Source organism: Salvelinus alpinus, chromosome 5 (assembly GCF_045679555.1).
Source record: "Salvelinus alpinus chromosome 5, SLU_Salpinus.1, whole genome shotgun sequence".
NCBI classification, from domain to species: Eukaryota; Metazoa; Chordata; class Actinopteri; order Salmoniformes; family Salmonidae; genus Salvelinus; species Salvelinus alpinus.
In genome coordinates this window covers 50,956,116-50,979,802 of record NC_092090.1, presented here as the reverse complement: position 1 = coordinate 50,979,802, position 23,687 = coordinate 50,956,116, and the positions used below count along the sequence as shown (strand labels likewise).

At 34.5% G+C, this 23,687-nt stretch overlaps 1 protein-coding gene across 1 annotated transcript; it reads left to right on the top strand.

Moving 5' to 3' along the window:
- Window positions 1–891: 891 nt before the first annotated feature.
- On the top strand, window positions 892–21,695 carry LOC139575306 (piggyBac transposable element-derived protein 4-like). The gene is made up of 2 exons (XM_071400253.1): window positions 892–1,055; window positions 19,931–21,695. The coding sequence occupies exons 1-2, from the start codon at window positions 892–894 to the stop codon at window positions 21,693–21,695; spliced, it is 1,929 nt and encodes a 642-aa protein (XP_071256354.1).
- The last annotated feature ends 1,992 nt before the right edge of the window (window positions 21,696–23,687 follow it).

Genomic DNA, 23,687 nt, shown 5'->3' with positions numbered 1-23,687 from the left:
CATTAGTGTAAGATCTCGAAAATCAGCTGTACATGTGATGGAAAAATACACTGCACATGTGATGGAAGAATGCACTGTGCATGCAGAGGGTTGCAATTCCATTGAATTGGGGATAGTTTAACCAAAATATGCCACAAGACCTAGAATTGCCTTAGGTGTATCCCACAAAAAAGGTTCACTGTTATAAGCTAACTTTTTTAAATGAATTTAAGCAAATTTCCCAAAATTCACAGGCTTAACTTCCCATGGAAAATTTCTCGAAAAATTACAGAAATTTGCCAGAAAGTTTCCGACCCTTTTCAACCAGCTATTTCCATGTTAAAATGTTATGGGATTAATTATCTCCATTGTTTTTGGTGATAGGCCACTCTGGTAGGCCTAAAACAGCCTACAGCAGACCTGAAATTTGCTCAGTGCCTACATTTTTTTTGAGGGAACATTGGTAGGGACTATTTCTTTCACATTGTAATTTTTGCATAAATTGTTTAATCTTTTCTTCTTTAAAGATTATGGTGGGCGCTCATCATCCCCTCTACCTTGTGAGTCAGGCAGTGGTGTGAGTGAACTGCTGTCCCCTCCAAGTCCGGCCTCTTCTTTGCCTACAACAACAATGATTAACATGAGCACATTGTGGGTCAGCATCTTCCAGGTACCTTGGCAGAAGATTCCCTCAAGCCTCAAGCAGGCCATTGCCCAAGGAAAGAGGGTAGAGGCGACAGATCCCAACAAGACTGTTTGCAGTGAAATTGCAAAATTCATTGTAACGCAGTACCCAAAGTCTTTTGGAGACCTGACCGAGGAAGGAGAACCACTTGGCAGTGGGTACCACTGCTGTTCACAAAGATTAAGACCAGATTGGAGCATAAAAATCATAACCACACTTTAGATAGAATGCATAGACCCAAGAGGAGCAATGAAGAGGAAAGGGACATCAGCGGACAGGTAAAAACAGCAAAAACCAGGGTCGACAGTTATAGCTGCATCAACTGGCAACCACAAGACCTTCCAGAGAAAGAAACCCCAGACTCCATGGAAAACAAGAAACAGGCGATGGGGTGACCATTTTCAGCTGTGTGGGTCCCAGAGGTGCAGACAAGAGGGAAGTGGATGACCTGATGAAGCTGATATATGCTTATCAATGCCACATGATCAACACTTGTCCTCCTCCAAGCATCAGTGACCTCCAGGAACAGTGGCCTTGGCTCTGCGACCACTTCAATCCCCTTACTGGCATCGAGATTGGCAGTTGCCTGACTCAAGTTCTCCTGAACAAGGGTAAGAGAACTGTCAACATTTTTAAAAGCCAAAAGACGAAGTTGAGTAGAGTGCCTGCTGAATGAAATCGAACAGCTAACAGCCACTGCTGACACTATTTTGTTGATGACCTACTTCAAAGAGAAGAACTTATCACTGTTCCTCTATGCAGATGTCAGGAATAGTGTTTTTAAACTTATTAAGTTTATATGATTAATGGTATTTATACTGTACTATTACACATGAATAGAATCTTTTTAACTTCTTTGGGGTAGGGGGCAGTATTTTCACGTCCGGATGAAAAGCGTGCCCAGAGTAAACTGCCTGCTACTCAGGCCCAGAGGCTAGGATATGCATGTTATTAGTAGATTTGGATGGAAAACACTCTGAAGTTTCTAAAACTGTTTGAATGATGTCTGTGAGTATAACAGAACTCATATGGCAGGCGAAAACCTGAGAAAAATCCAACCAGGAAGTGGAAGATCTGAGGTTTGTAGTTTTTCAAGTAAATACCTATCCAATATACAGTGTAAATGGGGTCAGATGGCACTTCCTAAGGCTTCCACTAGATGACAACAGTCTTTAGAAAGTTGTTTCAGGCTTCTACTGTGAAAGGGGAGCGAATAAGAGCTGTTTCAACCAGTGGTCTGGCTGAAAGCCATGAGTTGTGCGCGAGCTTCGTTCCCTTTCTAATGACAAAGGAATTGTCCGGTTGGAATATTATTGAAGATTTATGATAAAAACATCCTAAAGATTGATTATATGCATCGTTTGACATGTTGCTACAAACTGTAATGGAACTTTTTTGACATTGTCTGGACTAGTGCCCGCGCCTTGTGCATTTGGATTACTGGACTAAACGCGCGAACAAAAAGGAGGTATTTGGACATAAATGATGGACACTATCGAACAAAACACATATTTATTGTCTAACATGCAGACCTGGGAGTGCCATCAGATGAAGATCATCAAAGGAAGTGATTCATTTTAATGCTATTTCTGACTTTTGTGACACCTCTCCTTGGTTGGGAAATGGCTGTATGGTTTCCTGTGGCTAGGCGCTGACCTAACATAATTGCATGGTGTGCTTTTGCCATAAAGCCTTTTTGAAATCTGACACAGCGGTTGCATTAACTTCTAACGAGTCAGAAACCCGGATCCGGGAGCACCCCCCACCCCCCACCAGTAAAAAAGCTGAATAGCATAGCTAGCATAGCGTCACAAGTAAATAGTAGCATCTAAATATCATTCAATCACAAGTCCAAGATACCAGATGAAAGATCCACTTCTTGTGAATCCAGCATTCATTTCTGATTTTTAAAATGTTTTACAGGGAAGACACAATATGTAAATCTATTAGCTAACCACGTTAGCAAAAGACACCATTTTTCTTTGTCCACCATTTTTTCTCTCCACCAGTAGCTATCACCAATTCGGCCAAATAAAGATATTGATAGCCACTAACCAAGAAAAAACCTCATCAGATGACAGTCTGATAACATATTTATTGTATAGGATAGTTTTTGTTAGAAAAATGTGCATATTTCAGGTAGAAATCATAGTTTACAATTGCACCCACCATCACAACTCGACTAGAATAAATACAGAGAGCAACGTGTATTACCAATTTACTCATCATAAAACATTTCATAAAAATAGACAAAGCATAGCAATGGAAAGACACAGATCTTGTGAATTCAGACAATATTTCAGATTTTCTAAGCGTTTTACAGCGAAAACACAATAAATCGTTATATTAGCATACCACATGTGCAAACGTTACCCCAGCATGAATCAAAGGCAAGGGGAGCGATAACGTTATGATCACCAAAATATATTAATTTTTTCACTAACCTTCTCAGAATTCTTCCGATGACACTCCTGTAACATCATATTACAAAATACATATAGAGTTTGTTCGAAAATGTGCATATTTAGCCACAAAAAAACGTGGTTATACAATGAGAATACTAGCAAAACTGCCCTGTGATCTAGTCTAATCGATAGCTAATCATAAACTTGACTAAAAAATACAGGGTTGACAGGAATCGAAAGACAAATTAGTTCTTAATGCAATCGCTGACTTACATTTGTAAAATTATCCTTACTGTGCAATACCGGGTCCGCCAAGCGAAGCTACACATAACAAAATGGCGACATATGCGTTTAAAATTTTTCAACAGAACAGCGATTTATCATCATAAATAGTTCTTACTGTGAGCTGTTCTTCCATCAGTATCTTGGGCAATGTATCCTTTCTTGGGTCTAATCTTCTTTTGGTCGAAAGCTGTCCTCTTGTCCCGTCGAAATGCCCACTAACGTTCGACCGGGACCCCGAAACGTGCCCGGCGCTTCAATGTGCATCACAAAGCAATGCCTCAAAATCGCACTAAACGGATATAAATTGCTATAAAACGGTTTAAATTAACTACCTTATGATGTTTTTAACACCTATAACGAGTAAAAACATGACCGGCGATATATAAGTGGCTAAACCAACGCTTGGAAAGAGAGAGAGTCCGATGTCCATCTTGCGTGAGGCGCAGCAGGAAAAGAACGGTACATCCGGTCTTTCGCGTTTTATACTGGCCCTGATTGCGCAATCGACTCCATTCAAATTGTCACCTCTTACTGACATCTAGAGGAAGGCATGGGCAGTGTTTGTATCCTCATAGGATTTACAGGGACTTTAAAACTGACCTGGGACCAGAGGCCAAAATGTCTGAAATCTCACTCCATATCAGGAAAAGTGCTGTAGAATGAGTTCTGTTTCACTCAGAGACATAATTCAAACGGCTATAGAAACTAGAGAGTGTTTTCTATCCAATAATAACTATAATATGCATATTGTACGAGCAAGAATTGAGTATGAGGCAGTTTAATTTGGAGACGATAAATGCTAATGTTGAAACAGCACCCCCTATATTGAGAAAAGGTTAAGGATAAGTTTTTTTGAAATCAGACACTGTGGCTGGATAAACAAGAAATGTATCTTTAAAATGGTGTATATTACTTGTATGTTTGAGGAATTACGCTAGCGTCCCACCTCTTCAACAGCCAGTGAAATCCCATTATTATAATTCCTCAAACCTACATGTCTTTTACACCATTTTAAAGATACACTTGTTGTAAATCCAGCCACAGTGTCCGATTTCAAAAAGGCTTTACGACGAAAGCAAACCAAATTACTATGTTAGGTGAATGCCTATTCACAGAATAACACAGCCAAAGAGAGGATTCACAAAAAGCAGAAATATAGATAAAATTAATCACTAACCTTTGATGATCTTCATCAGATGACACTCATAGGACTTCATGTTACACAATACATGTACAGTGGGGAGAACAAGTATTTGAAACACTGCCGATTTTGCAGGTTTTCCTACTTACAAAGCATGTAGAGGTCTGTAATTTGTATCATTGGTACACTTCAACTGTGAAAGACGGAATCTAAAACAAAAATCCAGAAAATCACATTGTATGATTTTTAAGTAATTCATTTGCATTTTATTGCATGACATAAGTATTTGATCACCTACCAACCAGTAAGAATTCCGGCTCTCACAGACCTGTTAGTTTTTCTTTAAGAAGCCCTCCTGTTCTCCACTCATTGCCTGTATTAACTGCACCTGTTTGAACTCGTTACCTGTATAAAAGACACCTGTCCACACACACAATCAAACAGACTCCAACCTCTCCACAATGGCCAAGACCAGAGAGCTGTGTAAGGACATCACGTTTGAAATTGTAGACCTGCACAAGGCTGGGATGGGCTACAGGACAATAGGCAAGCAGCTTGGTGAGAAGGCAACAACTGTTGGCGCAATTATTAGAAAATGGAAGAAGTTCAAGATGACGGTCAAACACCCTCGGTCTGGGGCTCCATGCAAGATCTCACCTCGTGGGGCATCAATGATCATGAGGAGGGTGAGGGATCAGCCCAGATCTACACGGCAGGACCTGGTCAATGACCTGAAGAGAGCTGGGACCACAGTCTCAAAGAAAACCATTAGTAACACACTACGCCGTCATGGATTAAAATCCTGCAGCGCACGCAAGGTCCCCCTGCTCAAGCCAGCGCATGTCCAGGCCCGTCTGAAGTTTGCCAATGACCATCTTGATGATCCAGAGGAGGAATGGGAGAAGGTCATGTGGTCTGATGAGACAAAAATAGAGCTTTTTGGTCTAAACTCCACTCGCCGTGTTTGGAGGAAGAAGAAGGATGAGTACAACCCCAAGAACACCATCCCAACCGTGAAGCATGGAGGTGGAAACATCATTCTTTGGGGATGCTTTTCTGCAATGGAGACAAGACGACTGCACCGTATTGAGGGGAGGAGGGATGGGGCCATGTATCGCGAGATCTTGGCCAACAACCTCCTTCCCTCAGTAAGAGCATTGAAGATGGGTCGTGGCTGGGTCTTCCAGCATGACAACGACCCGAAACACACAGCCAGGGCATCTAAGGAGTGGCTCCGTAAGAAGCATCTCAAGGTCCTGGATTGGCCGAGCCATTCTCCAGACCTGAACCCAATAGAAAATCTTTGGAGGGAGCTGAAAGTCCGTATTGCCCAGCGACAGCCCCGAAACCTGAAGGATCTGGAGAAGGTCTGTATGGAGGAGTGGGCCAAAATCCCTGCTGCAGTGTGTGCAAACCTGATCAAGAACTACAGGAAACGTATGATCTCTGTAATTGCAAACAAAGGTTTCTGTATCAAATATTAAGTTCTGCTTTTCTGATGTATCAAATACTTATGTCATGCAATAAAATGCAAATTAATTACTTAAAAATCATAAAATGTGATTGCCGTATTTCTAGATGGCCATATTTCTTCATTACACAAAGGAATAACCTCAACCAATTTCTCTAGACTGTTGACATCCAGTGGAAGCCGTAGGAACTGCAAGCAAGTCGCTTACAAATCTGGTTTCCCAATGAAACCTCATTGAAAAGAGAGTGACCTCAAAAAAAAACATCTGAATGGTTTGTCCTCGGGGTTTCGCCTGCTAAATAAGTTATGTTATACTCACAGACATGATTCAAACAGTTTTATAAACTTCAGAGTGTTTTCTATCCAAATATAACTAATAATACTAATATGCATATCTTATTTTCTGCAGATGAGTAGCTGGCAGTTTAATTTGGGTATGCTTTTCATCCAAACGTGAAAATGCTGCCCCCTACCCTCTATAAGTTAAAAAAGAGAAGCCGTGCAGGGTGCCTAGTTATTATTCTTTTGTTGATATCAGGTAACGTGCAACCTAACCCTTGCCCTGATATGCAATGTCTCCAAACCCCCTCTGATTTTAAATCAAGATCTGGTTTTGGTATTTTTCATTTGTCAAATTGATGGGGTTAGGATTTGGGCTAAATCAACTGATGCTGATGTAATTGTGTTTTCTGAAACCTGGCTCAGCAAGTCTGTTTTTAATAAGGATATTTGTATAAGTGGTTACAATGTTTATCGCACTGATCAAGTTAAGGTGGGGGTGTGGCTATATATGTAAAAACTAAATTCCCTGTAAGTGTGGCAAAGTCTGAAACTATTTGTGAACAGTTGGAATTTCTTGCTTTGAATATTGAGGTTTCGAAGGGTCTCTCTATAACTGTGATTGGCTGTTAGAGACCCCCCTCTGCTCTCGGTGATGCATTTTCTTCTTTGACGCACCTTATGTCTAAACTTCTTTACAGTGAAATGATCTTGATTGGTGTTCTCAACTGGTGTTGGTTAAAGCCGTTGTCTGATGATTTAAAAATGTTTTGTAATTCTATGAATCTTACCCAGTTGATTAACTCACCCACTCGCCCAAATCTTAAATGCCCAGATAAATCTACCCTGATTGATTTGATATTAACAAATGTTCCACATAAATATTCTGCGGTTGTTTTTTTGTAATGATTTAAGTGACCATTCTGCTGTTTTTGCTGTTAGAAATACTAAGGTTCCTAAGACAAACCCACGTTTTATTCGTAAGAGAAATTTGAAGTGTTTTAATTAAATCATTTCTTTCATGATTTGTTTTGTTTTGACTGGAGCAAGATTGAGCCTATCCCTGCCTTGAAATTCTTTCATTATGTTTTTTTCCAAATAGTAAACAAATATGCCCCATTCCGCAGGTTCAGGGTTAAAGGGTGGGATAATCCATGGTTTTCTTCTGAGCTGTCTTGTATTATTCACGACGGTAATCTAGCCTGGGCTAAAGCAAGGAAATTGTGTTCTGATGCTGATTGGCTTATTTTTAGGCCGTTACGAAACAAGTGTTCTTTTCTTCTCAGGAAGGCCAAATCTGAATATTTTATGTCTGTTACCACTGATAACCTGATTGACCCTAGAAAGTTTTGGAAGGCTATTAAGTCTATGTCTGGTAACAGTAATGTTAATGAATTACCGTCATGTGTTTTGAAGGACTCTGTTGCTGTATATGACAAAACTGAAATGCTGAATTGTTTCAATGAGCACTTTGTATCATCTGGTAGGCTGTTTCATTCAGTGTCCTCTGTCTCTGTACAACCCTGTGTGGATGAAGCAGTGAGAGCTAGTCAAACTTTTTGCTTTTTGCCATTCTCAGTGCAGGTGGTACATAAAGCCCTGAAATCCTTAGATCAGAGAAAGCCTGCAGGTCCTGATCTTCTGGATCCCTGCTTTTTAAATCTGGCAGCTGATTTCATAGCTGAACCACTTACATATCTGTTCAATCTAACCCTGGAATGTAATGAAATTCCGAAAATCTGGAAATCAGCATTTGTCCTACCACTTTTAAAAGGGGGAAATCCAACTATTTTAAATAATTATAGGCCAATCTCAAAGCTGTCACCCCTGGTGAAAATACTTGAAACCCTTGTGAGTGAACAGCTAAAATAGTTTTTTATTTACTAACTCTATTTTATCAATGTACCAATCTGGCTTCAGGAAGAAGCATAGCACAATTACAGCAGCCATGAAGGTTTTAAATGATATCACTGAAGCCCTTCACAAAAAACAGCAATGTGTCTCACTTTTTATTGATCTCTCTAAAGATTTTGATACAGTTGATCATGCTATACTAAGGCAGAGATTGTCGAGTGTAGGTCTTTCAGAGCATGCAGTTGCATGGTTTGCCAACTATCTGTCTGATAGAACTCAGTGCACTCAATTTGATGGGCTTATGTCTGTTAAATTGTCTGTCTTTAATGGTGTGTCCCAAGGCTCTGTACTTGGTCCTCTCTTATTCACTATTTATATAAATTATTTATACAAAAATTTCCAAAATGCGCAACTTCATTTTTATGCTGATGATACTGTTATTTATTGTTGTGCCTCGTCTCTTACAAAAGCTTTCCAGAACTTAAAAACTGCTTTTTATACTGTTCAACATACCTTGTGTCAATTGAAATGTATCCTCAATACTGACAAAACTAAACTAATGGTGTTTTCTAAAGCAAGAAATTGTAACGACTCTCGTCGTTGGTTGAAGGAGAGGAGGACCAAATCGCAGCGTGGTACGTTTCCATATTTATTGGAACACTTATTAAACACGAACAAAACAATCAACAGAAATTAAACCAACGACGCTACAGACCTGAACATGTGAACCTAGTGAAAACAAAGAACGCAATGAACAGGAACAATCACCCACAAACAAACAGTGAGAACAGCCTACCTTAATATGGTTCCCAATCAGAGACAACGTAAAACACCTGCCTCTGATTGAGAACCATATCAGGCCAATTAGACAACCCTAAAACAATGAAACACATAACATAGAATATACCCACCCAGCTCACGTCCTGACCAACTAAACAAAGACTAAACAAAGGAAATAAGGTCAGGAACGTGACAGAAATAGACCTCTGAACCTTTCACCTATTACTACCTGTCAGGGCAAGGAGATTGAGGTTGTAACCTCATATAAATATCTTGGAATTTTAATTGATGACGGCTTCTCTTTTAAATTGCATATTCAACAACTTACAAAAAAATTTAAGCTGAAATTGGGATTTTATTTTAGGAATAAGGCCTGTTTTTCTTTTGAAGCCAGAAGGAGGCTAGTATCAGCTACATTTATGTCTTTACTAGACTATAGGGATATTTTATATATGAATGCTTCCGCTCAGTGTTTGAGATCAATTGACACCCTTTACTATGGCACTTTGAGATTTATTTTAACCTGTCCAGCTCCAGGGTTCCGCTAGCGGAACGTTTCAAAAAAAATAAAAAAAAATGGCGAAATGACATAATTATAAATATTTAGCTTCAATTAAATCATAAGTATTATACACCAAATCAAAGCTATACCTCTTGTTAATCTAGCCAATATGTCCGATTTCGAAAAGCTTCACTGCAAAAGCGAATATCGATCAGTAAACAACACATTAGGTACAGTTACAGCAAAGTACATTAGTCACAAAAGTCAGAAATAGCAATAAAATTCATCAATTACCTTAGGAAATGTTCTTCTTTTGGCAATCCTAAAGGTCACGACGAAACAATCAAGTGGTGTTTTGTTTGATATAATCCATTTTTATAGCCTAACACGAAACATTTTGTAAACGGCTTGTGTGGAAAATTCAGCCTCCTTCAACTTTGGACGTAACGTTCATTGTAATTACTCACTCTAAACGGACGTTTATCAAGTCAAGTTCGGTTTCATTAGAATCCTCTGTTTGTTAGTAAAACAACCAAACATCATGGTTCTTTTCCCGGGACATATTGACCGACAGGAACTGATTTGAAAACACCAAACAACGACCTCATTACGCGCCAATCGAACGACCTGTTCTTCGTTGATTGACTGTATTTCGGACCAATGACCTCTGATCTTCTTGAAATCTAGCTGGATAGATAGCCAATGAACTGAGGTAAATGGGAACATGTAATGGTTCGACCCGGGAAGAATATCCTTTGTCCTATACTCTTGCGTACACACAGCCATTCGCCATTGAAATTTCTACAAGAAGTAGCCATACCATTTTACGCGCAGCAAACGTTTTTTTAGAGCATTTTCAAGTCATAGTAATGGAAAATAAATCAGCCAAATCGAAGGCGAAGACCAAGTACACAGACTTGCATGATATAATTGATGAAATAGACAGATCTAGTGATAGTGAACATCTAAATGATTCCAGTGAAATTGAATCCGTAGATTCAGAATTCGAGGACATGTTCCTCCACGGGGAAGACGCAGTTTTGGATCGGTAAGTAACGTTGTTTGAAATTAATAATATCAAATATTATTCATTTGAGTTTTTGAGATATTGGTATTTTATTTGCCTTATATAAAAATAGGACTAGGACATGAAATATAAACTACACAAGTATATTGAAATATAGAAAGTACATATTGCTCTACAGACACTCATATTGTGGGTGTATGTCTGTGTGTCTGTGTCTGTATGATTATTACCAAATTGTTTACATGTATTTTCTATATAAAATGGAATGGATAAAACCTCACCATAGTTACTAATTGTGTATATATAATATGTGTGTCTGTGTCTGTATAATTATTACCAAATTGTTTACATGTATTTTCTATATAAAATGGAATGTACAACCTCACCATAGTTACTAATTGTGTATATATAATATGTGTGTCTGTGTCTGTATAATTATTACCAAATTGTTTACATGTATTTTCTATATAAAATGGAATGTACAACCTCACCATAGTTACTAATTGTGTATATATAATATGTGTGTCTGTGTCTGTATAATTATTACCAAATTGTTTACATGTATTTTCTATATAAAATGGAATGGATAAAACCTCACCATAGTTACTAATTGTGTATATATAATATGTGTGTCTGTGTCTGTATAATTATTACCAAATTGTTTACATGTATTTTCTATATAAAATGGAATGTACAACCTCACCATAGTTACTAATTGTGTATATATAATATGTGTGTCTGTGTCTGTATAATTATTACCAAATTGTTTACATGTATTTTCTATATAAAATGGAATGGATAAAACCTCACCATAGTTACTAATTGTGTATATATAATATGTGTGTCTGTGTCTGTATAATTATTACCAAATTGTTTACATGTATTTTCTATATAAAATGGAATGTACAACCTCACCATAGTTACTAATTGTGTATATATAATATGTGTGTCTGTGTCTGTATAATTATTACCAAATTGTTTACATGTATTTTCTATATAAAATGGAATGGATAAAACCTCACCATAGTTACTAATTGTGTATATATAATATGTGTGTCTGTGTCTGTATAATTATTACCAAATTGTTTACATGTATTTTCTATATAAAATGGAATGTACAACCTCACCATAGTTACTAATTGTGTATATATAATATGTGTGTCTGTGTCTGTATAATTATTACCAAATTGTTTACATGTATTTTCTATATAAAATGGAATGTACAACCTCACCATAGTTACTAATTGTGTATATATAATATGTGTGTCTGTGTCTGTATAATTATTACCAAATTGTTTACATGTATTTTCTATATAAAATGGAATGTACAACCTCACCATAGTTACTAATTGTGTATATATAATATGTGTGTCTGTGTCTGTATAATTATTACCAAATTGTTTACATGTATTTTCTATATAAAATGGAATGGATAAAACCTCACCATAGTTACTAATTGTGTATATATAATATGTGTGTCTGTGTCTGTATAATTATTACCAAATTGTTTACATGTATTTTCTATATAAAATGGAATGTACAACCTCACCATAGTTACTAATTGTGTATATATAATATGTGTGTCTGTGTCTGTATAATTATTACCAAATTGTTTACATGTATTTTCTATATAAAATGGAATGGATAAAACCTCACCATAGTTACTAATTGTGTATATATAATATGTGTGTCTGTGTCTGTATAATTATTACCAAATTGTTTACATGTATTTTCTATATAAAATGGAATGTACAACCTCACCATAGTTACTAATTGTGTATATATAATATGTGTGTCTGTGTCTGTATAATTATTACCAAATTGTTTACATGTATTTTCTATATAAAATGGAATGTACAACCTCACCATAGTTACTAATTGTGTATATATAATATGTGTGTCTGTGTCTGTATAATTATTACCAAATTGTTTACATGTATTTTCTATATAAAATGGAATGTACAACCTCACCATAGTTACTAATTGTGTATATATAATATGTGTGTCTGTGTCTGTATAATTATTACCAAATTGTTTACATGTATTTTCTATATAAAATGGAATGGATAAAACCTCACCATAGTTACTAATTGTGTATATATAATATGTGTGTCTGTGTCTGTATAATTATTACCAAATTGTTTACATGTATTTTCTATATAAAATGGAATGTACAACCTCACCATAGTTACTAATTGTGTATATATAATATGTGTGTCTGTGTCTGTATAATTATTACCAAATTGTTTACATGTATTTTCTATATAAAATGGAATGGATAAAACCTCACCATAGTTACTAATTGTGTATATATAATATGTGTGTCTGTGTCTGTATAATTATTACCAAATTGTTTACATGTATTTTCTATATAAAATGGAATGTACAACCTCACCATAGTTACTAATTGTGTATATATAATATGTGTGTCTGTGTCTGTATAATTATTACCAAATTGTTTACATGTATTTTCTATATAAAATGGAATGGATAAAACCTCACCATAGTTACTAATTGTGTATATATAATATGTGTGTCTGTGTCTGTATAATTATTACCAAATTGTTTACATGTATTTTCTATATAAAATGGAATGGATAAAACCTCACCATAGTTACTAATTGTGTATATATAATATGTGTGTCTGTGTCTGTATAATTATTACCAAATTGTTTACATGTATTTTCTATATAAAATGGAATGTACAACCTCACCATAGTTACTAATTGTGTATATATAATATGTGTGTCTGTGTCTGTATAATTATTACCAAATTGTTTACATGTATTTTCTATATAAAATGGAATGTACAACCTCACCATAGTTACTAATTGTGTATATATAATATGTGTGTCTGTGTCTGTATAATTATTACCAAATTGTTTACATGTATTTTCTATATAAAATGGAATGTACAACCTCACCATAGTTACTAATTGTGTATATATAATATGTGTGTCTGTGTCTGTATAATTATTACCAAATTGTTTACATGTATTTTCTATATAAAATGGAATGGATAAAACCTCACCATAGTTACTAATTGTGTATATATAATATGTGTGTCTGTGTCTGTATAATTATTACCAAATTGTTTACATGTATTTTCTATATAAAATGGAATGGATAAAACCTCACCATAGTTACTAATTGTGTATATATAATATGTGTGTCTGTGTCTGTATAATTATTACCAAATTGTTTACATGTATTTTCTATATAAAATGGAATGTACAACCTCACCATAGTTACTAATTGTGTATATATAATATGTGTGTCTGTGTCTGTATAATTATTACCAAATTGTTTACATGTATTTTCTATATAAAATGGAATGTACAACCTCACCATAGTTACTAATTGTGTATATATAATATGTGTGTCTGTGTCTGTATAATTATTACCAAATTGTTTACATGTATTTTCTATATAAAATGGAATGTACAACCTCACCATAGTTACTAATTGTGTATATATAATATGTGTGTCTGTGTCTGTATAATTATTACCAAATTGTTTACATGTATTTTCTATATAAAATGGAATGGATAAAACCTCACCATAGTTACTAATTGTGTATATATAATATGTGTGTCTGTGTCTGTATAATTATTACCAAATTGTTTACATGTATTTTCTATATAAAATGGAATGGATAAAACCTCACCATAGTTACTAATTGTGTATATATAATATGTGTGTCTGTGTCTGTATAATTATTACCAAATTGTTTACATGTATTTTCTATATAAAATGGAATGTACAACCTCACCATAGTTACTAATTGTGTATATATAATATGTGTGTCTGTGTCTGTATAATTATTACCAAATTGTTTACATGTATTTTCTATATAAAATGGAATGTACAACCTCACCATAGTTACTAATTGTGTATATATAATATGTGTGTCTGTGTCTGTATAATTATTACCAAATTGTTTACATGTATTTTCTATATAAAATGGAATGTACAACCTCACCATAGTTACTAATTGTGTATATATAATATGTGTGTCTGTGTCTGTATAATTATTACCAAATTGTTTACATGTATTTTCTATATAAAATGGAATGGATAAAACCTCACCATAGTTACTAATTGTGTATATATAATATGTGTGTCTGTGTCTGTATAATTATTACCAAATTGTTTACATGTATTTTCTATATAAAATGGAATGGATAAAACCTCACCATAGTTACTAATTGTGTATATATAATATGTGTGTCTGTGTCTGTATAATTATTACCAAATTGTTTACATGTATTTTCTATATAAAATGGAATGTACAACCTCACCATAGTTACTAATTGTGTATATATAATATGTGTGTCTGTGTCTGTATAATTATTACCAAATTGTTTACATGTATTTTCTATATAAAATGGAATGTACAACCTCACCATAGTTACTAATTGTGTATATATAATATGTGTGTCTGTGTCTGTATAATTATTACCAAATTGTTTACATGTATTTTCTATATAAAATGGAATGTACAACCTCACCATAGTTACTAATTGTGTATATATAATATGTGTGTCTGTGTCTGTATAATTATTACCAAATTGTTTACATGTATTTTCTATATAAAATGGAATGGATAAAACCTCGCCATAGTTACTAATTGTGTATATATAATATGTGTGTCTGTGTCTGTATAATTATTACCAAATTGTTTACATGTATTTTCTATATAAAATGGAATGTACAACCTCACCATAGTTACTAATTGTGTATATATAATATGTGTGTCTGTGTCTGTATAATTATTACCAAATTGTTTACATGTATTTTCTATATAAAATGGAATGGATAAAACCTCACCATAGTTACTAATTGTGTATATATAATATGTGTGTCTGTGTCTGTATAATTATTACCAAATTGTTTACATGTATTTTCTATATAAAATGGAATGTACAACCTCACCATAGTTACTAATTGTGTATATATAATATGTGTGTCTGTGTCTGTATAATTATTACCAAATTGTTTACATGTATTTTCTATATAAAATGGAATGTACAACCTCACCATAGTTACTAATTGTGTATATATAATATGTGTGTCTGTGTCTGTATAATTATTACCAAATTGTTTACATGTATTTTCTATATAAAATGGAATGTACAACCTCACCATAGTTACTAATTGTGTATATATAATATGTGTGTCTGTGTCTGTATAATTATTACCAAATTGTTTACATGTATTTTCTATATAAAATGGAATGGATAAAACCTCACCATAGTTACTAATTGTGTATATATAATATGTGTGTCTGTGTCTGTATAATTATTACCAAATTGTTTACATGTATTTTCTATATAAAATGGAATGTACAACCTCACCATAGTTACTAATTGTGTATATATAATATGTGTGTCTGTGTCTGTATAATTATTACCAAATTGTTTACATGTATTTTCTATATAAAATGGAATGGATAAAACCTCACCATAGTTACTAATTGTGTATATATAATATGTGTGTCTGTGTCTGTATAATTATTACCAAATTGTTTACATGTATTTTCTATATAAAATGGAATGTACAACCTCACCATAGTTACTAATTGTGTATATATAATATGTGTGTCTGTGTCTGTATAATTATTACCAAATTGTTTACATGTATTTTCTATATAAAATGGAATGTACAACCTCACCATAGTTACTAATTGTGTATATATAATATGTGTGTCTGTGTCTGTATAATTATTACCAAATTGTTTACATGTATTTTCTATATAAAATGGAATGTACAACCTCACCATAGTTACTAATTGTGTATATATAATATGTGTGTCTGTGTCTGTATAATTATTACCAAATTGTTTACATGTATTTTCTATATAAAATGGAATGGATAAAACCTCACCATAGTTACTAATTGTGTATATATAATATGTGTGTCTGTGTCTGTATAATTATTACCAAATTGTTTACATGTATTTTCTATATAAAATGGAATGTACAACCTCACCATAGTTACTAATTGTGTATATATAATATGTGTGTCTGTGTCTGTATAATTATTACCAAATTGTTTACATGTATTTTCTATATAAAATGGAATGGATAAAACCTCACCATAGTTACTAATTGTGTATATATAATATGTGTGTCTGTGTCTGTATAATTATTACCAAATTGTTTACATGTATTTTCTATATAAAATGGAATGTACAACCTCACCATAGTTACTAATTGTGTATATATAATATGTGTGTCTGTGTCTGTATAATTATTACCAAATTGTTTACATGTATTTTCTATATAAAATGGAATGTACAACCTCACCATAGTTACTAATTGTGTATATATAATATGTGTGTCTGTGTCTGTATAATTATTACCAAATTGTTTACATGTATTTTCTATATAAAATGGAATGTACAACCTCACCATAGTTACTAATTGTGTATATATAATATGTGTGTCTGTGTCTGTATAATTATTACCAAATTGTTTACATGTATTTTCTATATAAAATGGAATGGATAAAACCTCACCATAGTTACTAATTGTGTATATATAATATGTGTGTCTGTGTCTGTATAATTATTACCAAATTGTTTACATGTATTTTCTATATAAAATGGAATGTACAACCTCACCATAGTTACTAATTGTGTATATATAATATGTGTGTCTGTGTCTGTATAATTATTACCAAATTGTTTACATGTATTTTCTATATAAAATGGAATGTACAACCTCACCATAGTTACTAATTGTGTATATATAATATGTGTGTCTGTGTCTGTATAATTATTACCAAATTGTTTACATGTATTTTCTATATAAAATGGAATGTACAACCTCACCATAGTTACTAATTGTGTATATATAATATGTGTGTCTGTGTCTGTATAATTATTACCAAATTGTTTACATGTATTTTCTATATAAAATGGAATGGATAAAACCTCACCATAGTTACTAATTGTGTATATATAATATGTGTGTCTGTGTCTGTATAATTATTACCAAATTGTTTACATGTATTTTCTATATAAAATGGAATGTACAACCTCACCATAGTTACTAATTGTGTATATATAATATGTGTGTCTGTGTCTGTATAATTATTACCAAATTGTTTACATGTATTTTCTATATAAAATGGAATGTACAACCTCACCATAGTTACTAATTGTGTATATATAATATGTGTGTCTGTGTCTGTATAATTATTACCAAATTGTTTACATGTATTTTCTATATAAAATGGAATGTACAACCTCACCATAGTTACTAATTGTGTATATATAATATGTGTGTCTGTGTCTGTATAATTATTACCAAATTGTTTACATGTATTTTCTATATAAAATGGAATGGATAAAACCTCACCATAGTTACTAATTGTGTATATATAATATGTGTGTCTGTGTCTGTATAATTATTACCAAATTGTTTACATGTATTTTCTATATAAAATGGAATGTACAACCTCACCATAGTTACTAATTGTGTATATATAATATGTGTGTCTGTGTCTGTATAATTATTACCAAATTGTTTACATGTATTTTCTATATAAAATGGAATGGATAAAACCTCACCATAGTTACTAATTGTGTATATATAATATGTGTGTCTGTGTCTGTATAATTATTACCAAATTGTTTACATGTATTTTCTATATAAAATGGAATGTACAACCTCACCATAGTTACTAATTGTGTATATATAATATGTGTGTCTGTGTCTGTATAATTATTACCAAATTGTTTACATGTATTTTCTATATAAAATGGAATGTACAACCTCACCATAGTTACTAATTGTGTATATATAATATGTGTGTCTGTGTCTGTATAATTATTACCAAATTGTTTACATGTATTTTCTATATAAAATGGAATGGATAAAACCTCACCATAGTTACTAATTGTGTATATATAATATGTGTGTCTGTGTCTGTATAATTATTACCAAATTGTTTACATGTATTTTCTATATAAAATGGAATGTACAACCTCACCATAGTTACTAATTGTGTATATATAATATGTGTGTCTGTGTCTGTATAATTATTACCAAATTGTTTACATGTATTTTCTATATAAAATGGAATGTACAACCTCACCATAGTTACTAATTGTGTATATATAATATGTGTGTCTGTGTCTGTATAATTATTACCAAATTGTTTACATGTATTTTCTATATAAAATGGAATGTACAACCTCACCATAGTTACTAATTGTGTATATATAATATGTGTGTCTGTGTCTGTATAATTATTACCAAATTGTTTACATGTATTTTCTATATAAAATGGAATGGATAAAACCTCACCATAGTTACTAATTGTGTATATATAATATGTGTGTCTGTGTCTGTATAATTATTACCAAATTGTTTACATGTATTTTCTATATAAAATGGAATGTACAACCTCACCATAGTTACTAATTGTGTATATATAATATGTGTGTCTGTGTCTGTATAATTATTACCAAATTGTTTACATGTATTTTCTATATAAAATGGAATGGATAAAACCTCACCATAGTTACTAATTGTGTATATATAATATGTGTGTCTGTGTCTGTATAATTATTACCAAATTGTTTACATGTATTTTCTATATAAAATGGAATGTACAACCTCACCATAGTTACTAATTGTGTATATATAATATGTGTGTCTGTGTCTGTATAATTATTACCAAATTGTTTACATGTATTTTCTATATAAAATGGAATGTACAACCTCACCATAGTTACTAATTGTGTATATATAATATGTGTGTCTGTGTCTGTATAATTATTACCAAATTGTTTACATGTATTTTCTATATAAAATGGAATGTACAACCTCACCATAGTTACTAATTGTGTATATATAATATGTGTGTCTGTGTCTGTATAATTATTACCAAATTGTTTACATGTATTTTCTATATAAAATGGAATGGATAAAACCTCACCATAGTTACTAATTGTGTATATATAATATGTGTGTCTGTGTCTGTATAATTATTACCAAATTGTTTACATGTATTTTCTATATAAAATGGAATGTACAACCTCACCATAGTTACTAATTGTGTATATATAATATGTGTGTCTGTGTCTGTATAATTATTACCAAATTGTTTACATGTATTTTCTATATAAAATGGAATGGATAAAACCTCACCATAGTTACTAATTGTGTATATATAATATGTGTGTCTGTGTCTGTATAATTATTACCAAATTGTTTACATGTATTTTCTATATAAAATGGAATGTACAACCTCACCATAGTTACTAATTGTGTATATATAATATGTGTGTCTGTGTCTGTATAATTATTACCAAATTGTTTACATGTATTTTCTATATAAAATGGAATGTACAACCTCACCATAGTTACTAATTGTGTATATATAATATGTGTGTCTGTGTCTGTATAATTATTACCAAATTGTTTACATGTATTTTCTATATAAAATGGAATGTACAACCTCACCATAGTTACTAATTGTGTATATATAATATGTGTCTTTATTTCACAGTCCCAGCGATTCTGATTGGGAGCCAAGGTGCAAATCCCCCACTGAAGCTGGTCCATCCAGCTGGACCCCTGCTGTATCCGGCACCACACCTACCCCCGCCCGGCCATCAAGGGGTGGTAAGCCAGTGGCAAAGAAGCGGAGGAAGGGCAGCGTGGAACCGTCCAGAGCGTCCAGCGTGGAACCTGCCAGAGCGGAGGAGGACCGTTGGCACTCTGTTCTTGAGGAAGATGTGGCCCCACCATCTCCACTTTTCCGGCCAAAACGCCCAGTAGGCCCTCAATTGGACCTGACTTCAAAATACACCCCCATGCAACTTTTCCAGTTGTTTTTCACCTCGGCAGTTGTTGACAACCTGGTGAAGAACACAAATAAATATGGCGCGAAGAAGCAGGAAGGCAAGACAGAGACATGGAAGGCCATTTCCATTGCAGATCTGTTTCACTATCTTTCTATGGTTATCTACATGGGGGTGGTGAAGTTGAAAACCCTGAAAGACTACTGGAAAACTGCACCCCTCTATCAACTGCCTTTCCCCTCAACGGTCATGTCTAGGAAAAGGTTTCTGTCAATTTCATGGGCACTTCACATAAGTGACCCAGAAGTTGATAAGGACAACGAGGCGAAACGAGGCACGGCAGGGTTTGATAAGCTCTGCAAGATCAAACCTCTCTACCACGATATCATTGAGGCTTGCAAGACTTATTTTCAGCCCGCCCAGAACCTTTCCATAGATGAGAGAATGGTAGCCTCAAATGCCAGAATTGGCCTAAAACAGTACATGCGCAACAAACCGACAAAATGGGGTTACAAGCTGTTTGTTTTGGCCGATTCTGCGTGTGCATACACGTGCAATTTTTTTGTCTATGAGGGGAAGAACACTTGTGCGAGCGGTAAGGGACTCAGTTATGACTCTGTGATGCAGTTATTAGATTTCCAGCTGCTGGGGAAGGGCTACAAACTATTTGTAGACAACTTCTACACAAGCCCTACCCTGTTCACAGACCTGAGGAAGCTGGAGATGTGGGCCTGTGGCACCATTCGGACCAACAGAGTGGGTTTTCCAAAAACCAGGGTGAACGACATGCCTAAACGGGCTGAGCGGGGTACCATGAGATGGATCCGTGAAGATGGTTTGCTGTTTGTGAAGTGGATGGACACTCGAGAGGTAGTCATGTGTTCTACTATTCACAAGTCGTTCGGTGGGGATCACGTTGTTCGACGTTTGAAAGGTCCTACAGGCGCTTGGACCGCCAGAAATGTCCCCATTCCAGATGCTGTGAAGGACTACAATAAGAGCATGGGGGGTGTAGACCTATCGGATGCGCTGATAGGCTATTATAATGTACTTCACAAAACCATGAAATGGTACAAAACTTTATTTTACCATTTTATTGACATTGCTGTGGTGAATTCCTTCATCCTCCAGAAGGAAATGGCCAAGAACTGTGGACAGCCCCCCATCTCACAGCTACCCTTTAGGGAGCAGCTCATCCAGGAGCTTGCTAACTACAGCAAGAACACTGTAGCACCTTCTGTCCCCTCTACCTCTGTCCCTTCTGCTCCAACCAGCGGTACGCACATGCTGAAGTTCATCATTGCAGGCAGGGATGTGCCTCAGGGAAAAAGGGGCTCAGTAGGGCGGCTTCGTTGTGCTCTGTGTCATAAGAAGTCCCCAGTCACCTGCACCACCTGTGCTGTGACCCTCTGTTTCACACCAGAGAGAGACTGCTATGGGATATGGCGTCAGGAGCGCAACATTGTGTAGAGGACAGAGAGTCTTCAAATGATTGAACATTGAAGTGTAAATAGTTCCCCTTGTTATTTTTTTTATTTTTTTTTATATAATTTTTTTTTGCTTGAATTTTTCAAATATATATTTTTGGGGGTATGTTAGAATAATTGTCTTGTATTTTGTATATAGTTATTTGTATCATTGCATCATTGTACCAATTCGGCCACTTGGGTACATTTGGGAAACTTGTGAGGGACACCTGGTTGACTTCATGCTCAATGGCATGTACCTCACTCATTCCTGAAGGTATCCATCTGAAACTTTGGTCAAATACTGTTGCCTACCTATGTTCTGATTTGAAATGATCCCCAGTATCATAACTGAATGTTTGGCCTTTCTTGTTGATTTTTAAAGATGCAACAACAGTAAAAGAACAAAAAACGTCTGTTGATTTCCTTGTATTATCTTCTACCAGATCTATTGTGTTATATTCTCCTACATTCAATTCACATTTACACAAACTTCAGAATGTTTCCTTTCAAATGATACCAAGAATATGCATATCCTTCCTTCTAGGCCTGAGCTACAAGCAGTTAGATTAGGGTATGTTTTCAGGCGGAAATTGAGAAAAGGGGGGGCTGTCCCAAACAGGTTAAACTGCAAAACCCTTACGCACCACTGCACTTTGTATACCAGGGTTGGCTGGCCTTCTCTAGTCACTCGTAGGCTCAGTCACTGGTATACTTTTATTTATAAAGCCATTTTGGGTTTACAACCTTTTTATTTGGGCATTTTTATTGTTCAGAAATGTGGTGGGTACTCTCTTCGTTCGCTGAACTTTATCCTGCTAACTGTTCCAAATGTCCGAACTGAATTTGTTAAAAGGGCTTTTATGTACTCTGCGCCATCGTCTTGGAACGCCATACAAAATAATTTTAAACTGAATGAACTTGTCCCGATTGGTATTTTTAAATCACTGATGAATGATCTTGAGACTGATTCCCTGACCTGTCAATGTTTTTAATTTGCTGTTTTTGATTTTGTTATACTTTTGTGAATTCTATGGTTTTTACTAGATTACTTGTAGTTTTTGATGTTGTTTGTCTGTAATTTTTGTAATGACTTGGTGCTGCCTATCTTGGCCAGGACGCTCTTGAAAAAGAGATTTTAAATCTCAATGAGCCCTTCCTGGTTAAATAAAGGTTAAATTAAAAATTAAATAAACTCTGAAGGAACCAAATGCACAGTGAAAGAAAGAGTGAGCCACAAGACCGGAAAGTTAATTCGGAAAGGTTGTGCCAATGAACCCATATGTTACACGCTTCCTCACAGACCTGAAGGAGTTTGGGTGGAAAAACTCCAACATGTAAGTTAACAAACACACACACCTGATGAAGACAAACTTTATTTGTCAGTTGTCATCTGCCTTTTGTCATGACTCTCCTGGGAGGTACAAAGGATCAGGTTACGGTGGATCAATTCTACAGAGATCTCCCTCCCGCAGAGGGGGGAGGGATGAATGTGGGGGTTTTATGACACCTAGTTTGGGTGTCTGGAATGTCTTTGTGCCTTATGAAGAGTTTACAGCCCAAAACTAGAACATCAAATAAATGCACTCTGGGACAATGTATTTCATCATCCGAATGGGTGGGAATAATGATGGATGGAATATGAAAATTAATGTCTATTTTCTGATGTTATTAAAAGGTAAATGAAGACATTATAATGAAAACATTGTAACTTGAAGTGTATTCATAATATGTATATGATGTTTACATACTTTACGTTATGTTGAAAATATCCAGATTAAAGAGAATGTTTTTGTGATGATAAGACTGTGATTTTAGTTGTCTAAACGAGACCATAGTAAATTCTAATACTGTGCCTCGTAACTAGCTATGCCCCAGGGAACCCAGAGTGTGTCATAAAGACGTAAACACCCCTTTTTACCAGAGGGTATAAAGCATGTGAGTTAAGAATTAACATACCAGACTAGGTTGACCAGTGCTGCAGCCAAGGTCTACG